Source organism: Bubalus kerabau, chromosome 6, assembly GCF_029407905.1.
Source record: "Bubalus kerabau isolate K-KA32 ecotype Philippines breed swamp buffalo chromosome 6, PCC_UOA_SB_1v2, whole genome shotgun sequence".
NCBI classification, from domain to species: domain Eukaryota; kingdom Metazoa; phylum Chordata; class Mammalia; order Artiodactyla; family Bovidae; genus Bubalus; species Bubalus kerabau.
The window spans coordinates 98,349,060-98,374,509 of NC_073629.1; the positions used below are offsets into that span (position 1 = coordinate 98,349,060).

At 38.1% G+C, this 25,450-nt stretch overlaps 1 protein-coding gene across 4 annotated transcripts in view; it reads left to right on the top strand.

The window, feature by feature from the left end:
- The window catches only part of SPATA6 (spermatogenesis associated 6), a 160,172-nt gene that overhangs the window by 13,153 nt on the left and 121,569 nt on the right, over positions 1 to 25,450 (top strand). For all 4 annotated transcript variants that reach the window (XM_055585959.1, XM_055585960.1, XM_055585961.1 and 1 more), the window contains exons 2-3: positions 8,548 to 8,685; positions 10,166 to 10,214. In XM_055585959.1, the coding sequence (XP_055441934.1) occupies positions 8,548 to 8,685; positions 10,166 to 10,214 (187 nt within the window). The remainder of the gene's footprint in view (positions 1 to 8,547; positions 8,686 to 10,165; positions 10,215 to 25,450) is intronic.

Sequence of the window (25,450 nt, forward strand, 5' to 3'; positions counted from 1 at the left end):
GTTGTGTCCGACTCTTTGCGACCCCATGAATCGCAGCACGCCAGGCCTCCCTGTCCATCACCATCTCCCGGAGTTCACTCAGACTCACGTCCATCGAGTCAGTGATGCCATCCAGCCATCTCATCCTCTGTCATTCCCTTTTCCTCCTGCCCCCAATCCCTCTCAGCATCAGAGTCTTTTCCAGTGAGTCAACTTTTTGCATGAGGTGGCCAAAGTACTGGAGTTTCAGCCTTAGCATCATTCCTTCCAAAGAACACGCAGGACTGATCTCCTTTAGAATGGACTGGTTGGATCTCCTGCAGTCCAAGGGACTCTCAAGAGTCTTCTCCAACACCACAGTTCAAAAGCATCAATTCTTCGGCGCTCAGTTTTCTTCACAGTCCAACTCTCACATCCATACATGATCACTGGAAAAACCATAGCCTTGACTAGACGGACCTTTGTTGGCAAAATAATGTCTTTGCTTTTGAATATGCTATCTAGGTTGGTGATAACTTTCCTTCCAAGGAGTAAGCATCTTTTCATTTCATGGCTGCAGTCACCATCTGCAGTGATTTTGGAGCCCCCCAAAATAAAGTCTGACACTGTTTCCAGTGTATTATTTATTATTGTATTATTTAGGTACATACAATTTAATTTTCTATATCTTTTCATAAATCAAAATTTTAATTAATATGAAGTGTTCCACTTTAACCTTGGTAATCTTTCTCTAAAATCTACTTTATATCATATTAAAATAGCTACCCTAGCTTTCTTATGATTAGTGAATGTATGGTATATCTTTTTCTATAATTTTAGTTTAATCCTGAATCTTTTAAAAATTTGAGAAATAATTCACATATCATAAAATCCACAATTTTAAAGTATACAGTTCAGTAAATTTTCATATATTCACGAAGTTGTGCAATAATCACTGCTAGTTCCAGAACATTTTCATTACCCCATAAAGAAATTTCATAATTTCATCTCCCTCTCCTCCAACCCCTGCCTACCACTAAGCTAATTTCTAGATCTATGGATTTGCCTATAATGAACATTTTTATAAGTGGAATTATATAATATGTGGACTTCTGTGTCTGACGGCTTTCGCTTAGCATAATGTTTTTAAGATTCATCCATGTCATGGTATATATCAGTATCTTATAAGTGCTTTATTCCTTTTTATGGCCAAATCATATTCTATTGTATGGATATACCACATTTAGCTTATCCATCAGTTGGTTGACATTTGGGTTGTATCCACGTTTTGGCTATTACAAATAATGCTGTTATACTCTTGTACATATTATTGTGTGGATGTATGTTTTCATTACTCCTGGGCGTATACCTAGCAAGTTGCTGGTTCTTGTGGTAACTGTTTACTTTTCTTGAGGAACTACAAAAATCTTACCATAGTGACTACACCATTTTACTTTTCTATCAGCACAGTATAAGGGTTCCAATTTTTTGACACCCTCCCTGACGCTTGTTTTGTCCATCTTTTTATTTATAGCCATCCTAGTGAGTATGAAGCGAAATCTCATTGTGATTTTGATTTATATTTCCTTAGTGACTAATGATGTTGAACATGTTTTCATGTGCTTTTTGGCCATTTGTTAATGTTCTTTAGAAAGATGCCTTTTGGTTTTTCCATCATGTATTTTGGGGTTGTTAAGTACATATATCTTTATGTTGTTATGTCTTCTTAAAGTTTAATTATTGCCTATGTTTTTAATTGTTATGTCATTTATAATGCATAGGTTATTTTTTCCACTCTTTTATTTATCAACCCATTTGTGTCTTTGAATTTAAAGTGAGTCTCTTGTTTTCAACACAGGGTTGGATTGTAATTTTTTTTTAACATATTTTGTAAAAGTTTAGTTTATTTTTTGGCTGTGCTCGGTCTCCACTGCTGTACGAGCTTTTCTCTAGTTGTGGCGAGCAGGAGCGCCTCTCTAGTTATGGTACATGGGGTTTCATTGCAGAGCACGGGTTCTAGCGCGTGTAGACGTCAGTAGTTGCAGCATGTGGGCGCGGTGGTTGTGGCTCCTGGGCTCTAGAGCACAGGCTCAGTACTTGTGGTGCATGGTTGTTCCATGGCGTGTGGAATCTTCTCAGACCAGGGGTCAAACCCATGTCTCCTGCATTGGCAGGTGGATTCTTTACCACCAAGCCACCAGGGAAATCTGGATTATAGTTTTTAGTCCATTTTGCTAGACTCTACCTTTTGATTAGAGTGTTTCATCAGTTTACCTTTAATGTAAGATAAGGTGGGCTTTACCTTTGTCATTTTGCTATTTGTTTTCTGTCTTTTCTGTATTAATGCTTTTTTTGTTTCTAGATTCTCTACATTAGGGACTTCTTTTGTGTTAACTATTATCTAGTGTACCATTTTAATTCCCTTGTTTCTATTACTGTATTTTTTGAGTTATTTTCTTACTGGTTGTTCTGGGGTTCACAGTTAATATTTTAATTTTTAACAATATAGTATGGATTAATACCAATTTAATTTGAATAATGCATAAAACCTTTGCTTTTATTAGTTTGTTCCCTCTCCTGTTCTTTATAATTTCATTATCATGCAGAACATCTTTATACATATACACTCTTCAACATAATTTAGTCATTGTTGCTTTATTCAATTTTATTTTAAATAAGAATGGATAAATGAGAGAAAAATGCAATTATATTGTCTTAGGTTTACCTGTGTAGTTCCCTTACTGGTGTTTAGTTTTTCCTGTACATTTTAGCTGGTGTCCTTTCATTTTAACTTGAAGGATTTTCTTTAGTAATTCTTGTAGGGAAGTTCTCACGATAAATTATCTTTTTGTTTAAGAAAAGCCTTAATTTTCCATCTTTTGTGAAGGAGAATGTCCTGGATATTGAACTATCAAATGTCGTCTTTTAGTGATTTGAATACGTCATTCCACCTTCTTCTGCTTCATGTTTCTCGTGAGAAATCAGCTGTTATTACTACTGAGGCTTTCTAGTACCTACTGAAACATTTTCCCTTTGCTTCTTTCAAGATTCTTCATCTTTGTGTTTGAAAAATCTGATTATGATGTGTGTGACTGGAGTTATTAGAGTTTGTTGGATTGAATATATAGATTGTTTTTCTTTAACTTTCAGAAGTTTTCACCCATTATTTCAGCAACTGTTCTTTCTGGCTATTTGTCTTCTATTTTAGGGGCCCCACTGTATCTATGGTACTGTGCCTTATGGTTTCCCACAGGTCTCAGAGACTATTCATTTTTCTTTTCTCTTTCTGTACCTCAGGCTGGATAATCTCAATTGACTACTTTTCAGGTTCATTTATTCTTTCTTCTGCCAGCATATATCTGTTCTTGAGATTCTCTAGTGAATTTTTCATTTATTATGTATTTCAACTCTAAAATTTCTATTTTTTAAAGTAATTTCTAGCTATCTATTGATATTCCTTATTTGATGAGACATCATCGCCACACCACCATACTTTGCTTTAGATCTTGAGGTAAGGTTTTCTTTAGTCCTTTGTGCATATTTATAACAGATGATTTAAAGCTTTTGTTTAGTAAGCCCAACTTCTGGGCTTCCTCAAGGACACTTTCTGTTGACTGTCTTCATGTATAGGTCATTCTCTTGTTTCTTTACATGTCATAAATTTTGTTGAAAACTAGATATTTTAAATAATATAATGTGGCACTGTGTTAATAAGACCCCCTCTATCTCTCAGAGTTTATTTTTGCCGTTGTTTTTTGTTTGTTTAGTTACTTTCCTGAGCTAAAGTCTGTATTCTGTAAAATCTCTGTTGAGTGTCATCATTGAAGTCTCTGCTTAGTTAGCTTTATGGCCCTTTAATAACAGGATTTATACTTCTTTAAATGCCTTGAACCAGTAAGTCCCCCAGCCTTTGCTCAGTATCTCTGTTGCATGTTGGGACATGCTTTCTATGCCATGCACGCGGTTTTCAACTCTGTCTTAGTCTTCACTTTCAACATTTCAAAGCCTCAGATCAGTCAGAGGTGAGAGATTAGGGTTTCCTTAGGTAATTTCTAGATGCATACACATCCCCGCACATGTGCATGTTCTTCTCAATTGCCAAGAATATCATAGCTTGTCAAAGACACCCTGCCTAGCACATACACACACACAGACACACAGACAACACACACACACACACACACACAGTTATCCAGCTTTGCCTTTTAAATGTTTTGATCACTAATTTTTTGCTCCAATTTCAAGCATCCATGATGTTAAATAATAGCTGCTTATTGTTCTTTACAGATGCCTTGCAGGTAAAGGATGTTTGTTGTAACCAAGTTCTGATTCAGGTCAAATAAAGAGAAGCCCTGTGAATGGGGGTTTCCAGAGTACTGTCCGACAGGTCAAATAATGACAGTTCTTTAGGCATGGGCCTTTGGGGTAGCTTTAAATCTGCAGTTTAAATTCCTACAATGACAGTAGGGCTGCTAGTTTTCATAAGAATCTTGGTTTTCAAGCGTATAGTAGACCTGAGTGGAGGACATTGGGAATAAAGTATGTCAACTGTTTTTCTTGAATAAATGCTCTTTAGATTGTTGCAAACCTCTCGTTAATTTCCAGACCTCTAAAGAGTTGATTTTGACAGTTTTTGTTGACATTCTTACTGTTTTACAGAGGGTCTGATTGTTTCACATCTGATTTATTTCTCTCTCTCTATGATATAAGTAGAGATATGGAAATATAAATATAGTGATGAGATATTTGAAAGGAAGTTTCATTCAGACACTTTACCACTAAATATTTCAGTGTAAATCCCCTAAGAACAAGGATAAACTTGTTGTCCTATATAAATTATAATTCGCCAACATTTATATGGAGAAAGCAGCAGAGTTCCAGAAAAAGCATCTGCTTTATTGATTGAGCTAAAGCCTTTGACTGTGTGGATCATAACAAACTGGAAAGTTCTTTAAGAGATGTCTCCTGAAAAACATCTATGTGGGTCAAAAAGCAAGTTAGAACCAGACATGGAACAATTGACTGGTTCAAAATTGGGAAAGGAGTGATAATATACAGGAAGGCTGTTAATTTAAATTCTATGCAGAGTTTATCATGCGGAATTCTGGACTGGATAAATCACAAACTGGAATCAAGATTGCTGGGGGAAATATCAGCAACCTCAGATACACCACTCTGATGGCAGAAAGTGATGATGAACTAAAACACTTCTTGAGAGTGAAACGGGAGAGCGAAAAAGCTAGCTTGAAACTCAGCATTCAAGAAACTAGGATCAGACCATCCAGTCCCATCACTTTATGGCAAATAGAAGGGAAAAAAGTAAAAGCAGTGACAGATTTTGTTTTCTTGGGCTCCAAAATCACTGCGGATAGCGACTGTGGCCGTGAAACTAAAATATGCTTGCTCCTTGGGAGAAAAGCTATGACAAACCTAGATAGCATATTAAAAAGCACAGACACTGCTTTGCTGACGAAGGTCAGTATAGTGAAAGCTATGGTTTTTCCAGTAGTCATGTACAGATGTGGAACTGGACCATAAAGAAGGCTGGGCACCAAAGACTTGATGCTTTTGAGTTGTGATGCTGGAGAAGACTCTTGAGAGTCCCTTGGACTGCAAGGAGATCAAACCAGTCAATCCTAAATGAAATCAACCCTGACTATCCTTTGGAAAGACTGATGCTGAAGCTGAAGCTCCAGTCTTTTGGCCACCTGATGCAAGGAGCTGACTCATTGGAAAAGACTCTGATGCTGGGAAAGATTGAGGGCAGGAAGAGAAGGGATCAGCAGAAGATGAGATGGTTAGATAGTATCATCAACTCAACAGACATGAATTTGAGCAAATTCCAGGAGATGGTGGAGGACAGAGAAGCCTGGTATGCTACAGTCCATGATGTTGCAAAGAGGTGGAAATGACTTAGGAACTGAACAACAAAAACAAAAGCAATAATTATCCATATGACTGTTTTAAGTCAACCAGTTTGCTATTTATTTTCTGTTTGTTCCATAGGATTGTCTTTAAACCTTCTTTTAATGCCTTCTTTTTGGAATGTTCCATGGTATTCCTTTAAAGAATGGCAGAATTTGTAGAATTGTAGATAAGAAAAAATGTCATGTCTTCTTACATATACAACAAATTGGGAAAACACTCAGCAGTTTCCAGTGAGGATAATTAGAGCTGTACTGTGCAGTATAAACTAGTTGCACTAAGTAAGTCATAAATTATAAATGATAAATTAACTTTATAATAATTTTACTTAATTCAGTATATCAAAGTATTATCCTTTCAACATGTAGTTAATATAAAAGTTGTTAATGAGATATTTTACACTTTTTTTGGTAAAAATTCCTTAAAATATTTTAGAACAAGTCTTCAAAAATCTTCAAAATCTTGTGTTTTATACTAACCATCATCTCAATTTGGAGCAGTCACATCTGTAAGCATAGCAGATATGTAGAAGGACTCTAACAGGTTTGGTTTAAATGAGGCAGTAGAAAATGAAGCTTTCAGACAGAGTGAAATTTCTGAGGACCTTGATTGATTTTATGGCACCCCACTCCAGTTCTCTTGCCTGGAAAATCCCATGGGCGGAGGAGCCTGGTAGGCTGCAGTCCATGGGGTCGTGAAGAGTCGGACACGACTGAGCGACTTCACTTTCACTTTTTCTCTTTCATGCATTGGAGAAGGAAATGGCAACCCACTCCAGTGTTCTTGCCTGGAGAATCCCAGGGGCAGGAGAGCCTGGCGGGCTGATGTCTATGGGGTCACACAGAGTCGGACACGACTGAAGTGACTTAGCAGTAGCAGCAGTGAATTATTAGGACAAAAGTACAAAATAGAATAAGAGGTAGATAGACTCAAAGTAACTGGCATAGAAAATAATTTTAGCTGCTATATACAAAGGGACATGAAGTGACTCATTTATTGTGTGACTTTAAGTAGTAAATTACCTTGTCTTTATTGGGGGTCTAGAAGGGCACGACAGAGGATGAGATGGCTGGATGGCATCACTGACTCGATGGACGTGAGTCTGGGTGAACTCCGGGAGTTGGTGATGGACAGGGAGGCCTGGCGTGCTGTGATTCATGGGGTCGCAAAGAGTCGGACACGACTGAGCGACTGAACTGAACTGTTTCCCTACATAAAAAATTTGAAGCTTTACTAGATTATTTCTAAGCTGCTTTTTAATACTGAGAGTCTGAGTATTTGGATACATTGATGAGGAAATTAGAGTTTCTGTTCTCAGGAGTTTATAGTCAAGTTAAAGACGTGCTGCTGCGGCTGCTGCTGCTAAGTCGCTTCAGTTGCGTATGACTCTGTGTGACCCCATAGACGGCAGCCCACCAGGCTCCCCCGGCCCTGGGATTTTCCAGACAAGAACACTGGAGTGGGTTGCCATTTCCTTCTCCAATGCATGAAAGTGAAAAGTGAAAGTGAAGTCACTCAGTTGTGTCCGAATCTTAGTGACCCCATGGACTGCAGCTCACCAGGCTCCTCCATTCATGGGATTTTCCAGGCAAGAGTACTGGAGTGGGTCGCCATTGCTTTCTCCAGTTAAAGAGGTGGGGTGTACCTATTTGATTGACGTGCAGGGAGACAATAATTAGGGCCTTAAAAGAATTGTGAAATGCTATGAGAAGCTACGACTTATTTACTTGAATATAATAAATTCACAACAAATGTTTGAATTAGAGTGAATTCAGTAGTGATAATTGGAAAATCAAGAGAAGTTTTGTGTATTGAGACGTCAGTTAATGAAAGCCTTGGGAGATAGACGTAGGTGAAGAGGAGATAGAATGGAGTAGTAATCCAGATAATGTGGCAAGAAATCCATGTGTGTGTTCAGGAAATAATAACACATATACTCTGTAGTTTTAGGAGATATTGAGTAATATAGTTATGTGATAAATTGGATTCAAATCTTAGACAGTCTTCTATATTCTACTAAGGATAGTTGATCACTGGCAATGAAATATGGCAGAAACTGGAAAGATCTTGCTGTGTATGTTTTAGAAGCCCTACATCATTTTGTCAATCCTGAGACTAGTTAAGTACAGTTTTATATTTAAAAAATATTTCACAGGCTGGAAACTATACAATTCACTTGCTTTGGAAGTTTGTCATATTTCTTTTGATGAGGGTGTATATGGGCTGTGACTTAGGGCACTACAGGTCAGATTTGTGCTTTGTTTTGGTATTTTCTTGTCTTCTAGTATAGTGCTTTATTTCTGCTGAATCTTTATCCTTTGTGATTAAATGATGCTGAATAAGTTTATGTCAGCATTCTACATAAAGTGGAAGCCTAAGGCTAACTGTTTAAAACTATTAGTGTCTGTCCCAAGAGCCAGTACATAGAGCTTCAAATGTCGCACAAGTAACCAAGTGGAAAATCATAGATTTCTCAGAGGGATGGAAGTTATAAAGGCATTTCATTTAACTCTGTAAACACTAGAATCTCTCTTTTTTTAACCTGTGCACGTTTTTATTAGCTTAGCAGACTAGTGTTTTTATGTAAGGTTTGGTAAGTTATTTTAATATGATAGTTTAGGGAATTCATGCAGCAGTCACATTCATCTCTCTAATTTCTTTCAGGTAACTTGCCCAGGAGTGGTGCTGAAAGACAAGGAGGACATCTATCTTAGCATCTGTGTGTTTGGCCAATACAAAAAGACACAATGTGTCCCAGCCAATTTTCCATTGGTCTTCAATGCCAGAATGGTGTTTGAAAAGGTGAGTTCAAATATTCTATCAAAGGTTAACAAATTAAAAAATTAAAGTGGTTCCAAAATTTGAATATGCACTTTAATTGAAAAGATTTATGACTTAAATCTGGAAGCTTGAAAATAAATATTCCTTATATTATACACTGAGTCAGTTACCTCTTTTTCTTGATGTATCAGTCTACTTCTAAAATTGTCTTAGTGGTCCTTATGTAAAAAATAGCACCTTGAATTATAAATACTTATCTTAGAAAGGGGAGATTTTAATAGGGAAGAATAGGTCATATTTTACTTATGGCTGTCTTGTGGTGCTTCTTTCTTTAGATCTCCTTTTTTTTTTTTTTCCCCTTAAATCTGATGCTTTTGATTAATTATTACCAATTGTATTCCTCACCTTTGTTTCCTTTCCTACTTCCCTCTTTCTTTCCTTCCCTTTCTTACCTTCCTCCTTACTTCCTTTCTTATTTTCCTTTCTCTTCTCCAGGAATAAATACTGAGTACCAGCTCTGTTCTATGTACTATTCTAGGCACTGAATAAATAAGACAAACATTTTCCCCTCTTGGAGCTTTCATTATAATAGGAAAAACAAACAGTAATCAAGTAAATGCATGAGTAATACACTTTTAGATGGTGAGTGTCATGAACTGTGGTGTCGGAGAAGACTCTTGAGAGTCCCTTGGACTGCGAGATCCAACCAGTCCATCCTAAAGGAAATCAGTCCTGAATATTCATTGGAAGGATTGATGTTGAAGCTGAAACTCCAATACTTTGGCCACCTGATGCGAAGAACTGACTCATTTGAAAAGATCCTGATGCTGGGAAAGATTGAAGGCGGGAGGAGAAGGGGACGACAGAGGATGAGATGGTTGAATGGCATCACTGACTCAAAGGACATGAGTTTGAGTAAACTCTGGAAGTTGGTGATGGACAGGGAGGCTTGGCATGCTGCAGTCCATGGGGGTGCAAAGAGTTGAACACGACAGTGACTAAACTGAACTGAGCTGTCATGAAGAGAATAAAGGGAGGGTAAGGGAACAGAGGGATTAAGAGGATTGTCTGTTTTGAAGATGGTGGTCAGAGAAGGCAATAACATTGAAATTGAGTCTGAATTATGAGGTAGTATTTAAATGTCTAGGGTAGCAGCATTCTAAGCAGAGGAACAGCAAATATAAAGGTGTCTTCTTGGGGATAAGCTTACTGAGCAGGAGGAACAGCAAGAAGGCAAATATGACCATGGTAACAAAGAGAGGACTGCTAGCAGATGAAATTGGAGAGGGAATCAGAGCCAGCTGTAATTTTTTTTTGTTGGTAAAATCTTGCATGGTGATCATGGGAAACAGAGAAGTGACAATTCTCAATAATGTCAAAAGTTTCTTTGGTTGGGAAAGGAATATTCTGGTAAAGAGGAGGAAAGCACAAAGACTGTCTCATATATGTCTTCCTTTTACTTTCTCTTCTCCATCCTGCTTCTCTCTGCCTTCTCTCATAGGTGTTCCCTGAAGCAGTGGACCCTGGAGATGTGGTTGCACAGCTTGAATGTAAGTTTTTAACTCTTAATTCCTGATTCTGAGAGATTTTAGAATTATGATGTTTAATCCTGAGTTAGATAAAAGTCAAAGAGGGTCTAATAAGAACTTGATAAATCTCAAGGTGAGGCCTTTTTTTTTTTTCCTACTTTTTTTAGAATTTCGGAATATACCCGGAAGCAATAATAAAAAAAAAATACATGTGCTGCAGAGATGGGGACTCTTTCCTTTTTCTGGGTTTGATCTGTAAATAACAAAAAGAGTTATTTGAACTTTTTATTGACTAAGATGTTATGGGTTGTTAATGATGTAAGGATTATGATTTGTGTTAAGTGGGATTCTGCCCTGCATACAAAAATCTGTCTTTAACCTCATCGTGTTGTAAGTCAGTTCAGTTCAGTTCAGTCGCTCAGTCATGTCCGACTCGTTGCAACCCCATGAACCGCAGCACGCCAGGCTCCCTGTCCATCACCAACTCCCGGAGTTCACCCAAAGCCATGTCCATTGAGTCGGTGATGCCATCCAATCATCTCATCCTCTGTTGTCCCCTTCTCCTCCTGCCCTCATTCTTTCCCAGCATCAGGGTCTCTTCAAATGAGTCAGCTCTTCGCATGAGGTGGCCAAAGTATTGGAGTTTCAGCTTTAACATCAAGTCAAGAGAGTAAATAATAGAAGATTAAAGTAATAGTAGCTTAAAATATATATTTGCTTTTGTGTTTTTATTGTACATAGTATGTAAATCAATTATTTGAAAGCAACATTTTCAAGGTTGTGGTTAGCAGTAAGTTCCTCAAAGTGCTAGGAACCAACTATAAAAAGGTCCAGTTATTTGTGGGAACATCAATGCAAAGTATATTGGGGAGAAGTTATTCAAGTTCTGAATATGAAGTGAAAAGCTCTGTTACTTATCTTTGTAATCAGAAAGGGATTAGGAATTACCAGATTGGTCTAATGTATAACTGTGGCTCAAAACATCAACGATATTGAGCCTCATCAGTGTCAGCTGTCCCTTCCATGGGGTTTGCACCCCATTGGGAATCTGGCAATATAGAAACATTGCAACTTGTCACCATGCTAGAATCTGGACATACAGATAGAAATAGGGGTGGTTCATTTCTACCCTTGGAAATCCTTCTCCAGGAGATCTTTCCTACGCAGGGATCAAACCCAGATCTCCTACATTGCAGGCAGATTCTTTACCATTTGAGCCACCAGGTGCTAGTGGGTAAATGGCTTCTAATTTTTTTGAACATCTTGTTCAGTATCTGGTAAACTGTACATCTCAGAAAATATGAAGATAATTATTTCTCTCATCATGCTGAAATTTTGTTAAACATAATTATTTTTCTCTTTGATTTGAAATTTAGGAACTCTAAGAAGGGTACTTGATGATTATTATTATCTGGAATCTTTCTTGCCTTGATTTCCCTGATTCAATTTTGCTGTTAAGTCTCTTCTCTTGTCACTGATATTCTACTTTTTGGTATCTTTCTCAAATTCATGTTTGTCCGTCCTGTCTTTAAATATTGGCATTCTTCTGGCTTTACTTCTATGGTCTCTTTTTACTTAGTTTCTACTCTCTCCTTATATGATATTCTCCAAGCACTTGGCTTCATGTTTTACCTGTCTTTTGTTTTTAACCTGTCTTCTGATGACTTCACGAGAGTCTTTATCCCTGACCTCTCTGGTGAGCTTTGGGCTCCTTTTTCTTTTATTTTCTTATCAGTTTTGCAACTTTTTGTTATGTCCTAACCTTACTGATATGAAAATTAAAACTATACTAAAAGTAGAAAGGATGGAATGATGAAATCCCATAATACCTATCAGCTTTAATAGTTTTTGACATTTGCCTATTGTACTGTATGTTAACCCTTGAAAGGTTGTTGCTGAACCATGAAAGATGCCGGGATTCTTGGCCTTCAGAGGAGAAGAATTCAATCTGGAGCCAGAGACAAGGCTTGATCACTCAGAGCTTTTGTGTAATAAAGTTTTATTAAAGTATAAAAGAGATAGAGAAAGCTTCTGGCACAGTTATCAGAAGGAGGATAGAGAGTGCCCCCCCCACCCCTTGCTAGTGTTAGCAATGGAATTATATACCTTTTAATTAGTTATTACAATGAATCAAAAGAATGTCTGGAGTTTGTGAAAATTTTACCAGACCCACTCCCACAATTTACATTTTAGGATAACAAGATTAGAATTTAACAATAGAAAGATCCTCCCAGACCTACTTCCATAATATACATTCTAAACTATCAGGGTTAGTCAGAACATTTTCAGGAAGGGGAAACTGTCCTCAAGCAGGATACATTGTTGTTGTATAATCCCTAGTACAGAGTTTAAACTGAGTTGTGTAATTGACTAAGACTAAGAAGGCAATCATAAGGGATTTGATTTAGTTCATACCTGAATGGTCTAATGGTTTTCCCTACTTTCTTCAAATTAAGTCTGAATTTGGTAATAAGGAGTTCATGATCTGAGCCACAGTCAGCTCCCGGTCTTGTTTTTGTTGACTGTGTAGAGCTTCTCCATCTTTGGCTGCAAAGAACATAATCAATCTGATTTCAGTGTTGACCATCTAGGGATGTCCATGTGTAGAGTCTTCTCTTGTGTTGTTGGAAGAGGGTGTTTGCTATGACGAGTGCATTTTCTTGGCAAAAATCTATTAGTCTTTGCCCTGCTTCATTCTGTATTCCAAGGCCAAATTTGCCTGTTACTCCAGGTGTTTCTTGACTTCCTACTTTTGCATTCCAGTCCCTATAATGAAAAGGACATCTTTTTTGGGTATTAGTTCTAAAAGGTCTTGTAGGTCTTCATAGAACCGTTCAACTTCAGCTTCTTCAGCATTACTGGTTGGGGCATAGGCTTGGATTACTGTGATATTGAATGGTTTGCCTTGGAAACGAACAGAGATCATTCTGTCGTTTTTGAGATTGCATCCAAGTACTGCATTACGGACTCTTTTGTTGACCATGATGGCTACTCCATTTCTTCTGAGGGATTCCTATCCGCTGTAGTAGATATAATGGTCATCTGAGTTAAATTCACCCATTCCAGTCCATTTCAGTTCGCTGATTCCTAGAATGTCAACATTCACTCTTGCCATCTCTTCTTTGACCACTTCCAATTTGCCTTGATTCATGGACCTGACATTCCGGGTTCCTATGCAATATTGCTCTTTACAGCATGGGACCTTGCTTCTATCACCAGTCACATCCACAACTGGGTATTGTTTTTGCTTTGGCTCCATCCCTTCATTCTTTCTGGAGTTATTTCTCCACTGATCTCCAGTGGCATATTGGGCACCTACTGACCTGGGGAGTTTCTCTTTCAGTGTCCTATCATTTTGCCTTTTCATACTGTTCATGGGGTCCTCAAGGCAAGAATACTGAAGTGGTTTGCCATTCCCTTCTCCAGTGAACCACATTCTGTCAGGTCTCTCCACCATGACCCGCCTGTCTTGGGTTGCCCCACGGGCATGGCTTAGTTTCATTGAGTTAGACAAGGCTGTGTAGGGAAAAACCACTAGACCATTCAGATATGACCTAAATCAAATCCCTTATGATTATACAGTGGAAGTGAGAAATAGATTTAAGGGCCTAGATCAGATAGATAGAGTAGGGAAAACCACTAGACTATTCAGGTATGACCTAAATCAAACCCCTTATGATTATACAGTGGAAGTGAGAAATAGATTTAAGGGACTAGATCTTATAGACAGAGTGCCTGATGAACTATGGACAGAGGTTCGTGGCATTGACAAGAGACAGGGATCGAGACCATCTCCAAGAAAAAGAAATGCAAAAAAGCAAAATGGCTGTCTGAGGAGGCCTTACAAATAGCTGTGAAAAGAAGAGAAGCGAAAAGCAAAGGAGAAAAGGAAAGATATAAGCATCTGAAGGCAGAGTTCCAAAGAATAGCAAGGAGAGATAAGAAAGCCTTCCTCAGCAATCAACGCAAAGAAATAGAGGAAAACAATAGAATGGGAAAGACTAGAGATCTATTCAAGAAAATTAGAGATACCAAGGGAACATTTCATGCAAAGATGGGCTCGATAAAGGATAGAGATGGTATGGACCTAACAGAAGCAGAAGATATTAAGAAGAGGTGGCAAGAATACACAGAAGAATTGTACAAAAAAGATCTTCACGACCCAGATAATCACGATGATGTGATCACTCACCTAGAGCCAGACATCCTGGAATGTGAAGTCAAGTGGGCCTTAGAAAGCATCACTACGAACAAAGCTAGTGGAGGTGATGGAATTCCAGTTGAGCTATTTCAAATCCTGAAAGATGATGCTGTAAAAGTGCTGCACTCAATATGCCAGCAAATTTGGAAAACTCAGCAGTGGCCACAGGACTGGAAAAGGTCAGTGTTCATTCCAATCCCAAAGAAAAGCAATGCCAAAGAATGCTCAAACTTCCGCACAATTGCACTCATCTCACACGCTAGTAAAGTAATGCTCAAAATTCTCCAAGCCAGGCTTCAGCAATAATGTGAACCATGAACTTCTAGATGTTCAAGCTGGTTTTAGAAAAGGCAGAGGAACCAGAGATCAAATTGCCAACATCCGCTGGATCATCGAAAAAGCAAGAGAGTTCCAGAAAAACATCTATTTCTGCTTTATTGACTATTCCAAAGCCTTTAACTGTGTGGATCACAATAAACTGTGGAACATTCTGAAAGAGATGGGAATACCAGACCACCTGACCTGCCTCTTGAGAAATCTGTATGCAGGTCAGGAAGCAACAGTTAGAACTGGACATGGAACAACAGACTGGTTCCAGATAGGAAAAGGAGTACGTCAAGGCTGTATATTGTCACCCTGCTTATTTAACTTCTATGCAGAGTACATCATGAGAAACGCTGGGCTGGATGAAGCACAAGCTGGAATCAAGATTGCCGGGAGAAATATCAATAACCTCAGATATGCAGATGCTACCACCCTTATGGAAGAAAGTGAGGAGGAAGTAAAGAGCCTCTTGATGAGAGTGAAAGAGGAGAGTGAAAAAGTTGGCTTAAAGCTCAGTATTCAGAACACTAAGATCATGGCATCCAGTCCCATCACTTCATGGCGAATACAGGGGGAAACAAATAAACAGACTTTATTTTGGGGGGCTCCAAAATCACTACAGATGGTGATTGCAGCCATGAAATTAAAAGATGCTTACTCCTTGGAAGGAAAGTTATGGTCAACCTAGATAGCATATTAAAAAGCATAGACATTACTTGCCAACAAAGGTCCATCTAGTCAAGGCTATGGTTTTTCCAGTAGTCATGTATGGATGTGACACTTGGACTGTGAAGAAATCTGAGCACTGAAGAATTGATGCTTTTGAACTGTGGTGCTGGAGAAGACTCTTGAGAGTCCCTTGGACTGCAAGGAGATCCAAGCAGTCCATTCTAAAGCAGATCAGTCCTAGGTGTTCATTGGAAGGACTGATGCTAAAGCTGAAACTCCAATACTTTGGCCACCTCATGCAAAGAGATGACTCATTGGAAAAGACCCTGATGCTGGGAGGGATTGGGGGCAGGAGGAGAAGGGGACAACATAGGATGAGATGGCTGGATGGCATCACCAACTCGATGGACATGAGTTTGAGTAAACTCTGGGAGTTGGTGATGGACAGGGAGGCCTGGTGTGCTGCGATTCATGGGCTCGCAAAGAGTCAGATACGACTGAGTGACTCAACTGAACTGAACTGAACAGATACGGAGGAACCACTTACACAGAGAAACCAATATGGAGGGCTGGCTATAAGCTGTATGTGGATTTTTTACAGAGAGAATGGGCATCCCTGGCCCTCACATTGTTTAAGGGTGAGCTACATACTGCCACAAATATACGGCCTTCAAAGCTCTTCTTGCCGATGTGGGTATTGCTTGCTCCCTCTCTTCTCTCCAGTCCTTCCTCAAATTTATCATTATAATGAGAGATCTTTTCTCATCCAAGTATTTAATAATGGCATTGCCTTTTGGTCAATATCTCCATCTCTATCCCATTGTCTTTAAGGTTATCCTATCTTCTAGCAGGATACTTTGAGCGTAAGAGAGTGTTTTTAGTATTTCCACTAAGACAACAGCTGTGAAAAGGGTACTGCTCAGGGTAAATAGGGATGGAGATAGTTCTCCTGTTTTTCTTCTTAGCACTGATACGTTATTTTTTATTTTTTCTCTCATCAGAATGATAGTTTCATAAGAGCATTGACTTTTCCTTTTTTGTAGCTGCTGTGTGCATATGACAATACCTGATACATACTAGATGTTTAATGTTCAAAGGAGTTAAATAAAATACCATAAATATCATATAACTGCCTCTCATTACTCTTTTCATGAGTGCTGGAACTGTGCAATTGAAAGATACCTGTTTGCACTATAATCCTTTGATTAGGAAATATATGTTGTATTTGAAAATTTGTAATATATTAATAATTACCTTGGTTTCATACCCTTCAATGTTTGGATAAAGAAAAGATAAGATCTTTATTTTTATTGCGGTAGATTACTAGCTGTCCCTATTGTTTTCTCTTGCCTATAGGGAAAAATAGCAGTTTCATTATAGCTCCTACTTTATCGCTTCTGAGAATTGCTGCTTGTTTGGTGTCTGCAGTATTTAAAATGCTTTCACATGAAGATTTGAAGGCTGAGAATAAATCCTTCGTGTCTATGAGTGAGAGACTCCCTGCCTCAGTCATCAGGAGAGCTTGTAGGACTCAGGATTCATATTTTAAATCCGTGATGGCAAATGCATTCCCACCAATTGCCCTTGTAGTTAAAGTGGATAAATAGGCATTTATTAGAAATTGTTATAGCGATTACTCTTGTTGGTACAAAGGATTAATGGTATTCTGGCACTTTCTCTTAAGTTTACTATAGCTTTTGACTTGCTGCACATGACTAAGATTTCTGGAATGCTGTAGTACATTTACTTTGTAACTCACATTGAAAGTATATGTAAAAATTTGAATTTTTACAGAGAAAGAAGGGAAATTGTCATTACTTAGTTATAAGATAAAAAAACAACAGTAAAATGGGACTAATTATATGTTCCAGTAATTGGAACTTACTATTTGGTTTCCAGGAACATTAGTTCTGTAAAAGCTTTTTCTTTAGTAATTTAAAGTCTTTCTTTTAAAAAATTTTTTTTATTGAAGGATAATTGCTTTATAGAATTTTGTTGTTTTCTGTCAAACCTCAACATGAATCAGCCATCAGTTCAGTTCAGTTCAGTTGCTCAGTCGTGTCTGACTTTTTGCGACTCCATGAATCGCAGCACGCCAGGCCTCCCTGTCCATCACCAGCTCCCGGAGTTTACTCAAACTCATGTCCATCGAGTTGGTGATGCCATCCAGCCATCTCATCCTCTGTCGTCCCCTTCTCTTCCTGCCCCCAATCCCTCCCAGCATCAGGGTCTTTTCCAATGAGTCAACTCTTTGCATGAGGTGGCCCATGCAAAGTCAGCATGGGCCAATATCAGTCCCTCCAATGAACACCCAGGACTGGTCTCCTTTAGGATGGACTGGTTGGACCTCCTTGCAGTCCAAGGGACTCGCAAGAGTCCTCTCCAGCACCACAGTTCAAAAGCATCAATTCTTCAGCGCTCAACCTTCTTCACAGTCCAACTCTCAGATCCATACATGACCACTGGAAAAACCATAGCCTTGACTAGATGGACCTTTGTTGGCAAAGTAATATCTCTGCTTTTTAATATGCTATCTAGGTTGACCATGACTTTCCTTCCAAGGAGTAAGCATCTTTTAATTTCATGGCTGTAATCACCATCTGCAGTGATTTTGGAGCTCCCCAAAATAAAGTCAGCCACTGTTTCCACTGTTTCCCCATCTAATTGCCATAAAGTGATGGGACCAGATGCCATGATCTTAGTTTTCTGAATGTTGAGCTTTAAGCCAACTTTTTCGCTCTCCTCTTTCACTTTCATCCGTAGGTATACATATATCCTCTCCCTTTTGGACCTCCCTCCCATCTCCCTCCCCATCCCACCCCTTTAGACTGCTGCACAGCCCTGGTTTAAGTTTCCTGAGCCATACAACAAATTCCCATTGGCTATCTATTTTATGTATGTTAATGGAAGTTTCCATGTTACTCTTTCCATACATCTCACTCTCCCTTCCCCTCTCCCCATGTCCATAAGTCTATTCTCTATGTCTGTTTCTCCACTGCTGCCCTGTAAATAAATTCTTCAGTACCATTTTTCTGGATTCTGTATTAGAATACAATATTTATCTTTCTCTTTATGACTCACTTCACTCTGTATAATAGGTTTTAGGTTCATCCACCTCATCAGAACTGACTCAAATGCATTCCTTTTTATGGCTGAGTAATATTCCATTGGGCATTTGTACCACAACTTCTTTATCCATTCATCTGTCGATGGACATCTATGTTGCTTCCATGCTCTAGCTATTGTAAATAGTGCTTCAGTGAATAATGGGATACATGTGTCTTTTTCAATTTTGGTTTCCTCAGGGTATATGCCTAGGAGTGGAATTGCTGGGTCATATGGTGGTTTTATTCCTAGTTTTTAAAGGAGTCTCCATACTGTCTTCCATAGTGGCTGTATCAGTTTGCATTCCCACCAACAGTGCAAGAGCATTCCCTTTTCTCCACACCCTCTCCAGCATTTATTGTTTGTAGACTTTTTGATGATGGCCATTCTGACCAGTGTGAGGTAATATCTCATTGTAGTTTTTATTTGCATTTCTCTAATAATGAGTGATGTTGAGCATCTTTTCATGTGTTTGTTAGCCATCTGTGTGTCTTCTTTGGAGAAATGTCTATTTAGGTCTTTCCCCCACTTTTTGATTGGGTTGTTTGTTTTTCTGGTATTGAGTTCTATGAGCTGCTTGTATATTTTGGAAATTAATCCTTTGTCAGTTGTTTCATTTGCTATTATTTTCTCCCATTCTGAGGGTTGTCTTTTCACCTTGCTTAAAGTTTCTTTGCAGTGCAAAAGCTTTTAAGTTTAATCAGGTCACACTTGTTTACTTTTGTTTTTATTTCCATTACTCTAGGAGGTAGGTCATAGAGGATCTTGCTTTGTTTTATGTCGGAGTGTTCTGCCTGTGTTTTTGTCTAACAGTTTCATAGTTTTTGGTCTTACATTTAGGTCTTTAATCCATTTTGAGTTTATCTTTGTGTATGGTGTTAGGAAGTGTTCTAATTTCATTCTTTTACATGTAGCTGTCCAGTTTTCCCAGCACCATTTATTGAAGAGGCTGTCTTTGCCCCATTGTATATTCTTGCCTCCTTTGTCAGAAATGAGGTACCCATGGGTGGATGGGTTTATTTCTGGGCTTTCTATCTTGTTCCAATGGTCTATATTTCTGTTTTCGTGTCAGTAACATACTGTCTTGATGACTGTAGCTTTGTAATACAGTCTGAAGTCAGGAAGATTGATTCCTCCAGCTCCATTCTTCTTTCTCAAGACTGCTTTGGCTATCCTGGGGTATTTTGTGTTTCCATATGAATTGTGAAATTTTTTGCTCTAGTTCTGTGAAAAATACCATTGGTAATTTGACAGGGATCACATTGAATCTGTAGATTGCATTTGGTAGTATAGTCATTTTTACAATATTGATTCTTCCTACCAGGAACATGGAATATCTCTCCATCTGTTTATGTTGTCTTTGATTTCTTTCATCACTGTCTTATAATTTTATGTGTACAGTTCTTTTGTCTCCTTAGGTAAGTTTATTCCTAGATATTTAATTCTTTTTGTGGCAGTGGTGAATGGGATTGATTCCTTAATTTCTCTTTCTGATTTTTCATTGTTAGTATATAGAAATGCAGGTGATTTCTGTGTATTGATTTTATATCCTGCAACTTTGCTAAATTCACTCATTAGCTCTAGTAATTTTCTGATACTATCTTTAGGGTTTTCTATGTACAGTATCATGTCATCTGCAAACAGTGAGAGCTTTACTACTTCTTTTCTGATCTGGATTCCTTTTATTTCTTTTTCTTCTCTGATTGCTATAGCTAGGACATCCAGAACTATGTTGAATAATAGTGGTGAAAGTGGACACCCTTGTCTTGTTCCTCATCTTAGGGGGAATGCTTTCAGTTTTTCACCATTGAGAATAATGTTTGCTGTAGGCTTATCATATATGGCCTTTACTATGTGAAGGTAGGTTCCTTCTATGCCCACTTTTTGAAGAGTTTTATTCATAAATGGGTGCTGAATTTTGTCAAAGGATTTTTCTGCATTTATTGAGATTATCATATGGTTTTTACCTTTCAGTTTGTTAATATGGTATACCACATTGATTTGCATATATTGAAGAATCCTTGCATTCCTGGAATAAGCTCAACTTGATCATGGCATCTGAGCTTTTTGATGTGTTGCTGAATTCTGTTTGCTAACATTTTGTTGAGGATTTTTGCATCTGTGTTCATCAGTGATATTGGGCTGTAGTTTTCTTTTTTTGTGTGTTGTCTTTGTCTTGTTTTTGTATCGGGGTAATTGGCCTTGTAGAATGAGTTTGGAAGTGTTCCTTCCTCTGTAATTTTTTGAAAGAGTTTTAGAAGGATAAGCATTAGCTCTTCTCTGAATGTTTGATAGAGTTCTCCTGTGAAGCCATCTGGTCCTGGGCTTTTGTATTTTGGGAGATTTTTTATCACAGCTTCAATTTTGGTGCTTACAATTGAGTTGTTTATAATTTCTCTTTCTTCCTGGTTCAGTTTTTCAAGATTGAACTTTTCTAAGAATCTGTCCATTTCTTCCAGGTTATCCATTTTATTGCCATATAGTTGTTCATAATAGTCTCTTATAATCCTTTGTATTTTTGCATTGTTTTTTGTTACCTCTCCTTTTTCATCTCTAATTTTGTTGATTTGATTCTTCCCTCTTTTTCTTGATGAGTCTGGCTTGTCAATTTTGTTTATCTTTATGAAGATTTGTCAATTTTGTTTATCTTCTCAAAGAACCCACTTTTAATTTCATTAATCTTTACTATTGTTTCTTTCATTTCTTTTTCATTTATTTCTGCTCAAATCTTTTTTTTTTTTAAACTTTACTTAATTGTATTAGTTTTGCCAAATATCAAAATGAATCCACCACAGGTATACATGTGTTCCCCATCCTGAACCCTCCTCCCTCCTCCCTCCCCATTCCATCCCTCTGGGTCATCCCAGTGCACCAGCCCCAAGCATCCAGCATTGTGCATCGAACCTGGACTGGCAACTCGTTTCATACATGATATTTTACATGTTTCAATGCCATTCTCCCAAATCTTCCCACCCTCTCCCTCTCTCTCAGAGTCCATAAGACTGTTCTATACATCAGTGTCTCTTTTGCTGTCTCGTACACTGGGTTATTGTTACCATCTTTCTAAATTCCATATATATGCGTTAGTATACTGTATTGGTGTTTTTCTTTCTGGCTTACTTCACTCTGTATAATAGGCTCCAGTTTCATCCACCTCATTAGAACTGATTCAAATGTATTCTTTTTAATGGCTGAGTAATACTCCATTGTGTATATGTACCATAGCTTTCTTATCCATTCATCTGCTGATGGACATCTAGGTTGGTTCCATGCTCAAATCTTTATGATGTGTTTCTTTCTACAACCTTGAAACCTGGAAAAAAGAGACCTCAAACACAATAAGATTTTAAAAATAGTGAAAAGGTAGAGAAATACTACACAAAGGAAGGAACAATCTAGAAACACAGAAGTCCAAGTAAATGAAGAGGAAATAGGCAAACTACCTGAAAAATAATTCAGAATAATTATAGTAAAGATGATCAAAAACCTTGAAAACAAAACGGAGAAAATGCAAGAATCAATTAACAAAGACCTAGAGGAATTAGAGAATAAGCATACCTAGACAACACAATTACTGAAATTAAAAATACTCTAGAAGGAATCAATAGCAGAATATCTGAAGCAGAAGAATGAATCAGTGATCTGGAAGATAAAATGGTGGAAATAACTTCTCAAGAGCACAATAAAGTAAAAAGAATGAGAAGAACCGAGGATAGTCGCAGAGATCTCTGGGACAATATCAAATGCACCAATATTTGAATTATAGGGGTCCCAGATGAAGAGAAGAAGAAAGGGTATGAGAAAATTTTTGAAGAGATTATAGTTGAATATTTCCCCAACATGGAAAAGGAAATAGTTGAATCAAAGAGGCACAAAGAGTGCTATACAGGATAAACCCAAGGAGAAACACGCCAAGACACATACTAATCAAACTAACAAATACTAAACACAAAGAAAGAATATTAAAAGCAGCAAGGGAGAAGCAACAAGTAACATTCAAGGGAAACCCCATACACTTAACAGCTGATCTTTCAGCCGAAACTCGGCAGGCCAGAAAGGAATAGCAGGATACATTTGAAGTACCAAAAGGGAAAAATCTATAACCAAGATTACTGTACCCCACAAAGATCTCATTCAAAATTGATGGAGAAATAAAAAGCTTTTCAGACAAGCAAAAGTTAAGAGAATTCCATACCACCAAACCAGCTTTACAACAAATGTTAAAGGGACTTATATAGTCAAGAAATAGAAGAGAAGAAAAAAGATCTACAAAATCAACCCCAAACAATTAAAATGGCAATAGGAACATCCAGTTCCAGTCCCAGTTCAGTCGCTCAGTCGTGTCTAACTCTTTGCGGCCCCATGAACCACAGCACACCAGGCCTCCTTGTCCATCACCAACTCCTGGAGTCCACCCAAACCCATGTCCATTGAGTCGGTGGTGCCATTCAACCATCTTATCCTCTGTCGTTCCCTTCTCCTCCTGCCCTCAATTTTTCCCAGAGGTGCCACTAATTACTAAGTCTATTGGGGTTCCTCTAGGATGGAGATTTCAGTGTGAACTTTATTGTAGGGTGATTTCTTGAGCTATGTTATTGGAAATTATGTCAGCATCTTTTAATGTCTTTTCTCTTCAACAGATCATATTCAGTAGAAAAATCATTTACATATTTCTCCTGGAAGCTATATACTTGATGACCTGTTTTTAGAACCTTGTGGTGTAAGGACCTATAGTAAAGTCTCATTACATAGCTGAGATTCTTAATCTACCTGTTTTCATTTGTACTTGCTGTTTCCATGACAGTGAGGACAACAGTGACTATTACTGTTACTTCTTTTTCTCTTCCTCCTAACCCTCTTCTTCCCTCTGCTTCTCCTTTCCCTAAAAAACTTTCAATCCATCTCCCCTTACCCTCCTGTTCTAACTCTTTAGAGAATAACTCCCTTTCATGTGTCTGAGAATGGGTAAGGGCAGTTTCCTAGCAGTAAGTTAGAAGAAGGATATGGGGTGGACTGTTTCTGAAATTTTCAGTTATTTCTCTGGTTTTAGCTCCACTGATTTTGTCATTGCCAAAGGTACATTGTACCACCAATTGCTATGTTTTTTAGGAGTTCTTTAGTATTAAAAAGCTTGCTTCTAAGCTTTTCTCTCTATTGGCTTAAGGTTCTTTCTTTAGGCTGTTAACTCAGTTACCACTTTTGTTCAAATTTTTTTCTCTTTAGTTTTGTCATTGTGAGTTGGTGTGTATGTGTGTGTTTAATTCCTTTATTCATTTAGTGAGAGTTCAGAAAGGAACTATATGCATACATTTAACCTGCTATCTCTAACAGTAGCTGACTGAAATATTACAGTATGACCACCTGTGTAACTGCAACCTAGGTCAAGAATTAGAACATTGCCAAATTTCAGAAAACCTACCTTATACTCTCTAACCTCTATTCAATATCACAGTAATCCAAGTCTATGCCCCAACCAGTAATGCTGAAGAAGCTGAAGTTGAACGGTTCTATGAAGACCTATAAGACCTTCTAGAATTAACACCCAAAAAAGATGTCCTTTTCATTATAGGGGACTGGAATGCAAAAGTAGGATGTCAAGAAACACCTGGAATAACAGGCAAATTTGGTCTTGGAGTACAGAATGAAGCAGGGCAAACACTAATAGAGTTCTGCCAAGAGAATGCACTGGTAATAGCAAACACCCTCTTCCCACAATACAAGAGAAGACTCTACACATGGACACTGACAGATGTTTAATGCTGAAATCATACTGATTATATTTTTTGCAGCCAAAGATGGAGAAGCTCTATACATTCAGCAAAAATAAGACTGGGAGCTGACTGTGGCTCAGATCATGAACTCCTTATTGTCAAATTCAGACTTAAATTGAAGTAGGGAAAATCACTAGACCACTCAGGTATGATCTAAATCAAATCCCTAACGATTATACAGTGGCAGTGAGAAATAGATTAAAGGGACTAGATCTGATAAAGAGTGCCTGATGAACTATGGATGGAGGTTCCTGACATTGTACAGTAGACAGGGATCAAGACCATCCCCAAGAAAAAGAAATGCAAAAAAGCAAAATGGCTGTCTGAGGAGGCCTTACAAATAGCCATGAAAAGAAGGGAAGCGAAAAGCAAAACAGAAAAGGAAAGATATACCCATTTGAATGCAGAGTTCCAAAGAATAGGAAGGATAGATAAGAAAGCCTTCCTCAGTGATCAGTGCAAAGAAATAGACGAAAACAATAGAATGGGATCTATTCAAGAAAATTAGAGATACCAAGGGAACATTTCATGCAAAGATGGGCACAATCAAGGACAGAAATGGTATGGACCTAACAGAAGCAGAAGATATTAAGAAGAGGTGGCAAGGATACACAGAAGAACTGTACAAAAAAGATCTTCATGACCCAGATAACCACGATGGTGTGATCACTGACCTAGAGCCAGACATCCTGGAATGTGAAGTCAAGTGGGCCTTAGAAAGCATCACTATGAACAAAGTGAGTGGAGATGATGGAATTCCAGTTGAGCTATTTCAAATCCTGAAAGATGATGCTGTGAAAGTGCTGCACTCAATATGCCAGCAAATTTGGAAAACTTGCAGTGGCCATGGGACTGGAAAAAGTCAGTGTTTATTCCAATCCCAAAGAAAGGCAATGCCAAAGAATGCTCAAACTACTGCACAATTGCACTCATCTCACATGATAGCAAAGTAATACTCAAAATTCTCCAAGCCAGTACGTGAACCATGAACTTCCAGATGTTCAAGCTGGTTTTAAAAAAGGCAGAGGAACCAGAGATAAAATTTCCAACCACCACTGGATCACCAAAAAAGCAAGAGAGCTCCAGAAAAACAACTATTTCTGTTTTATTGACTATGTCAAAGCCTTTGACTGTGTGGATCACAATAAACTGTGGAAAATTCGGAAAGAGATGGGAATACCAGACCA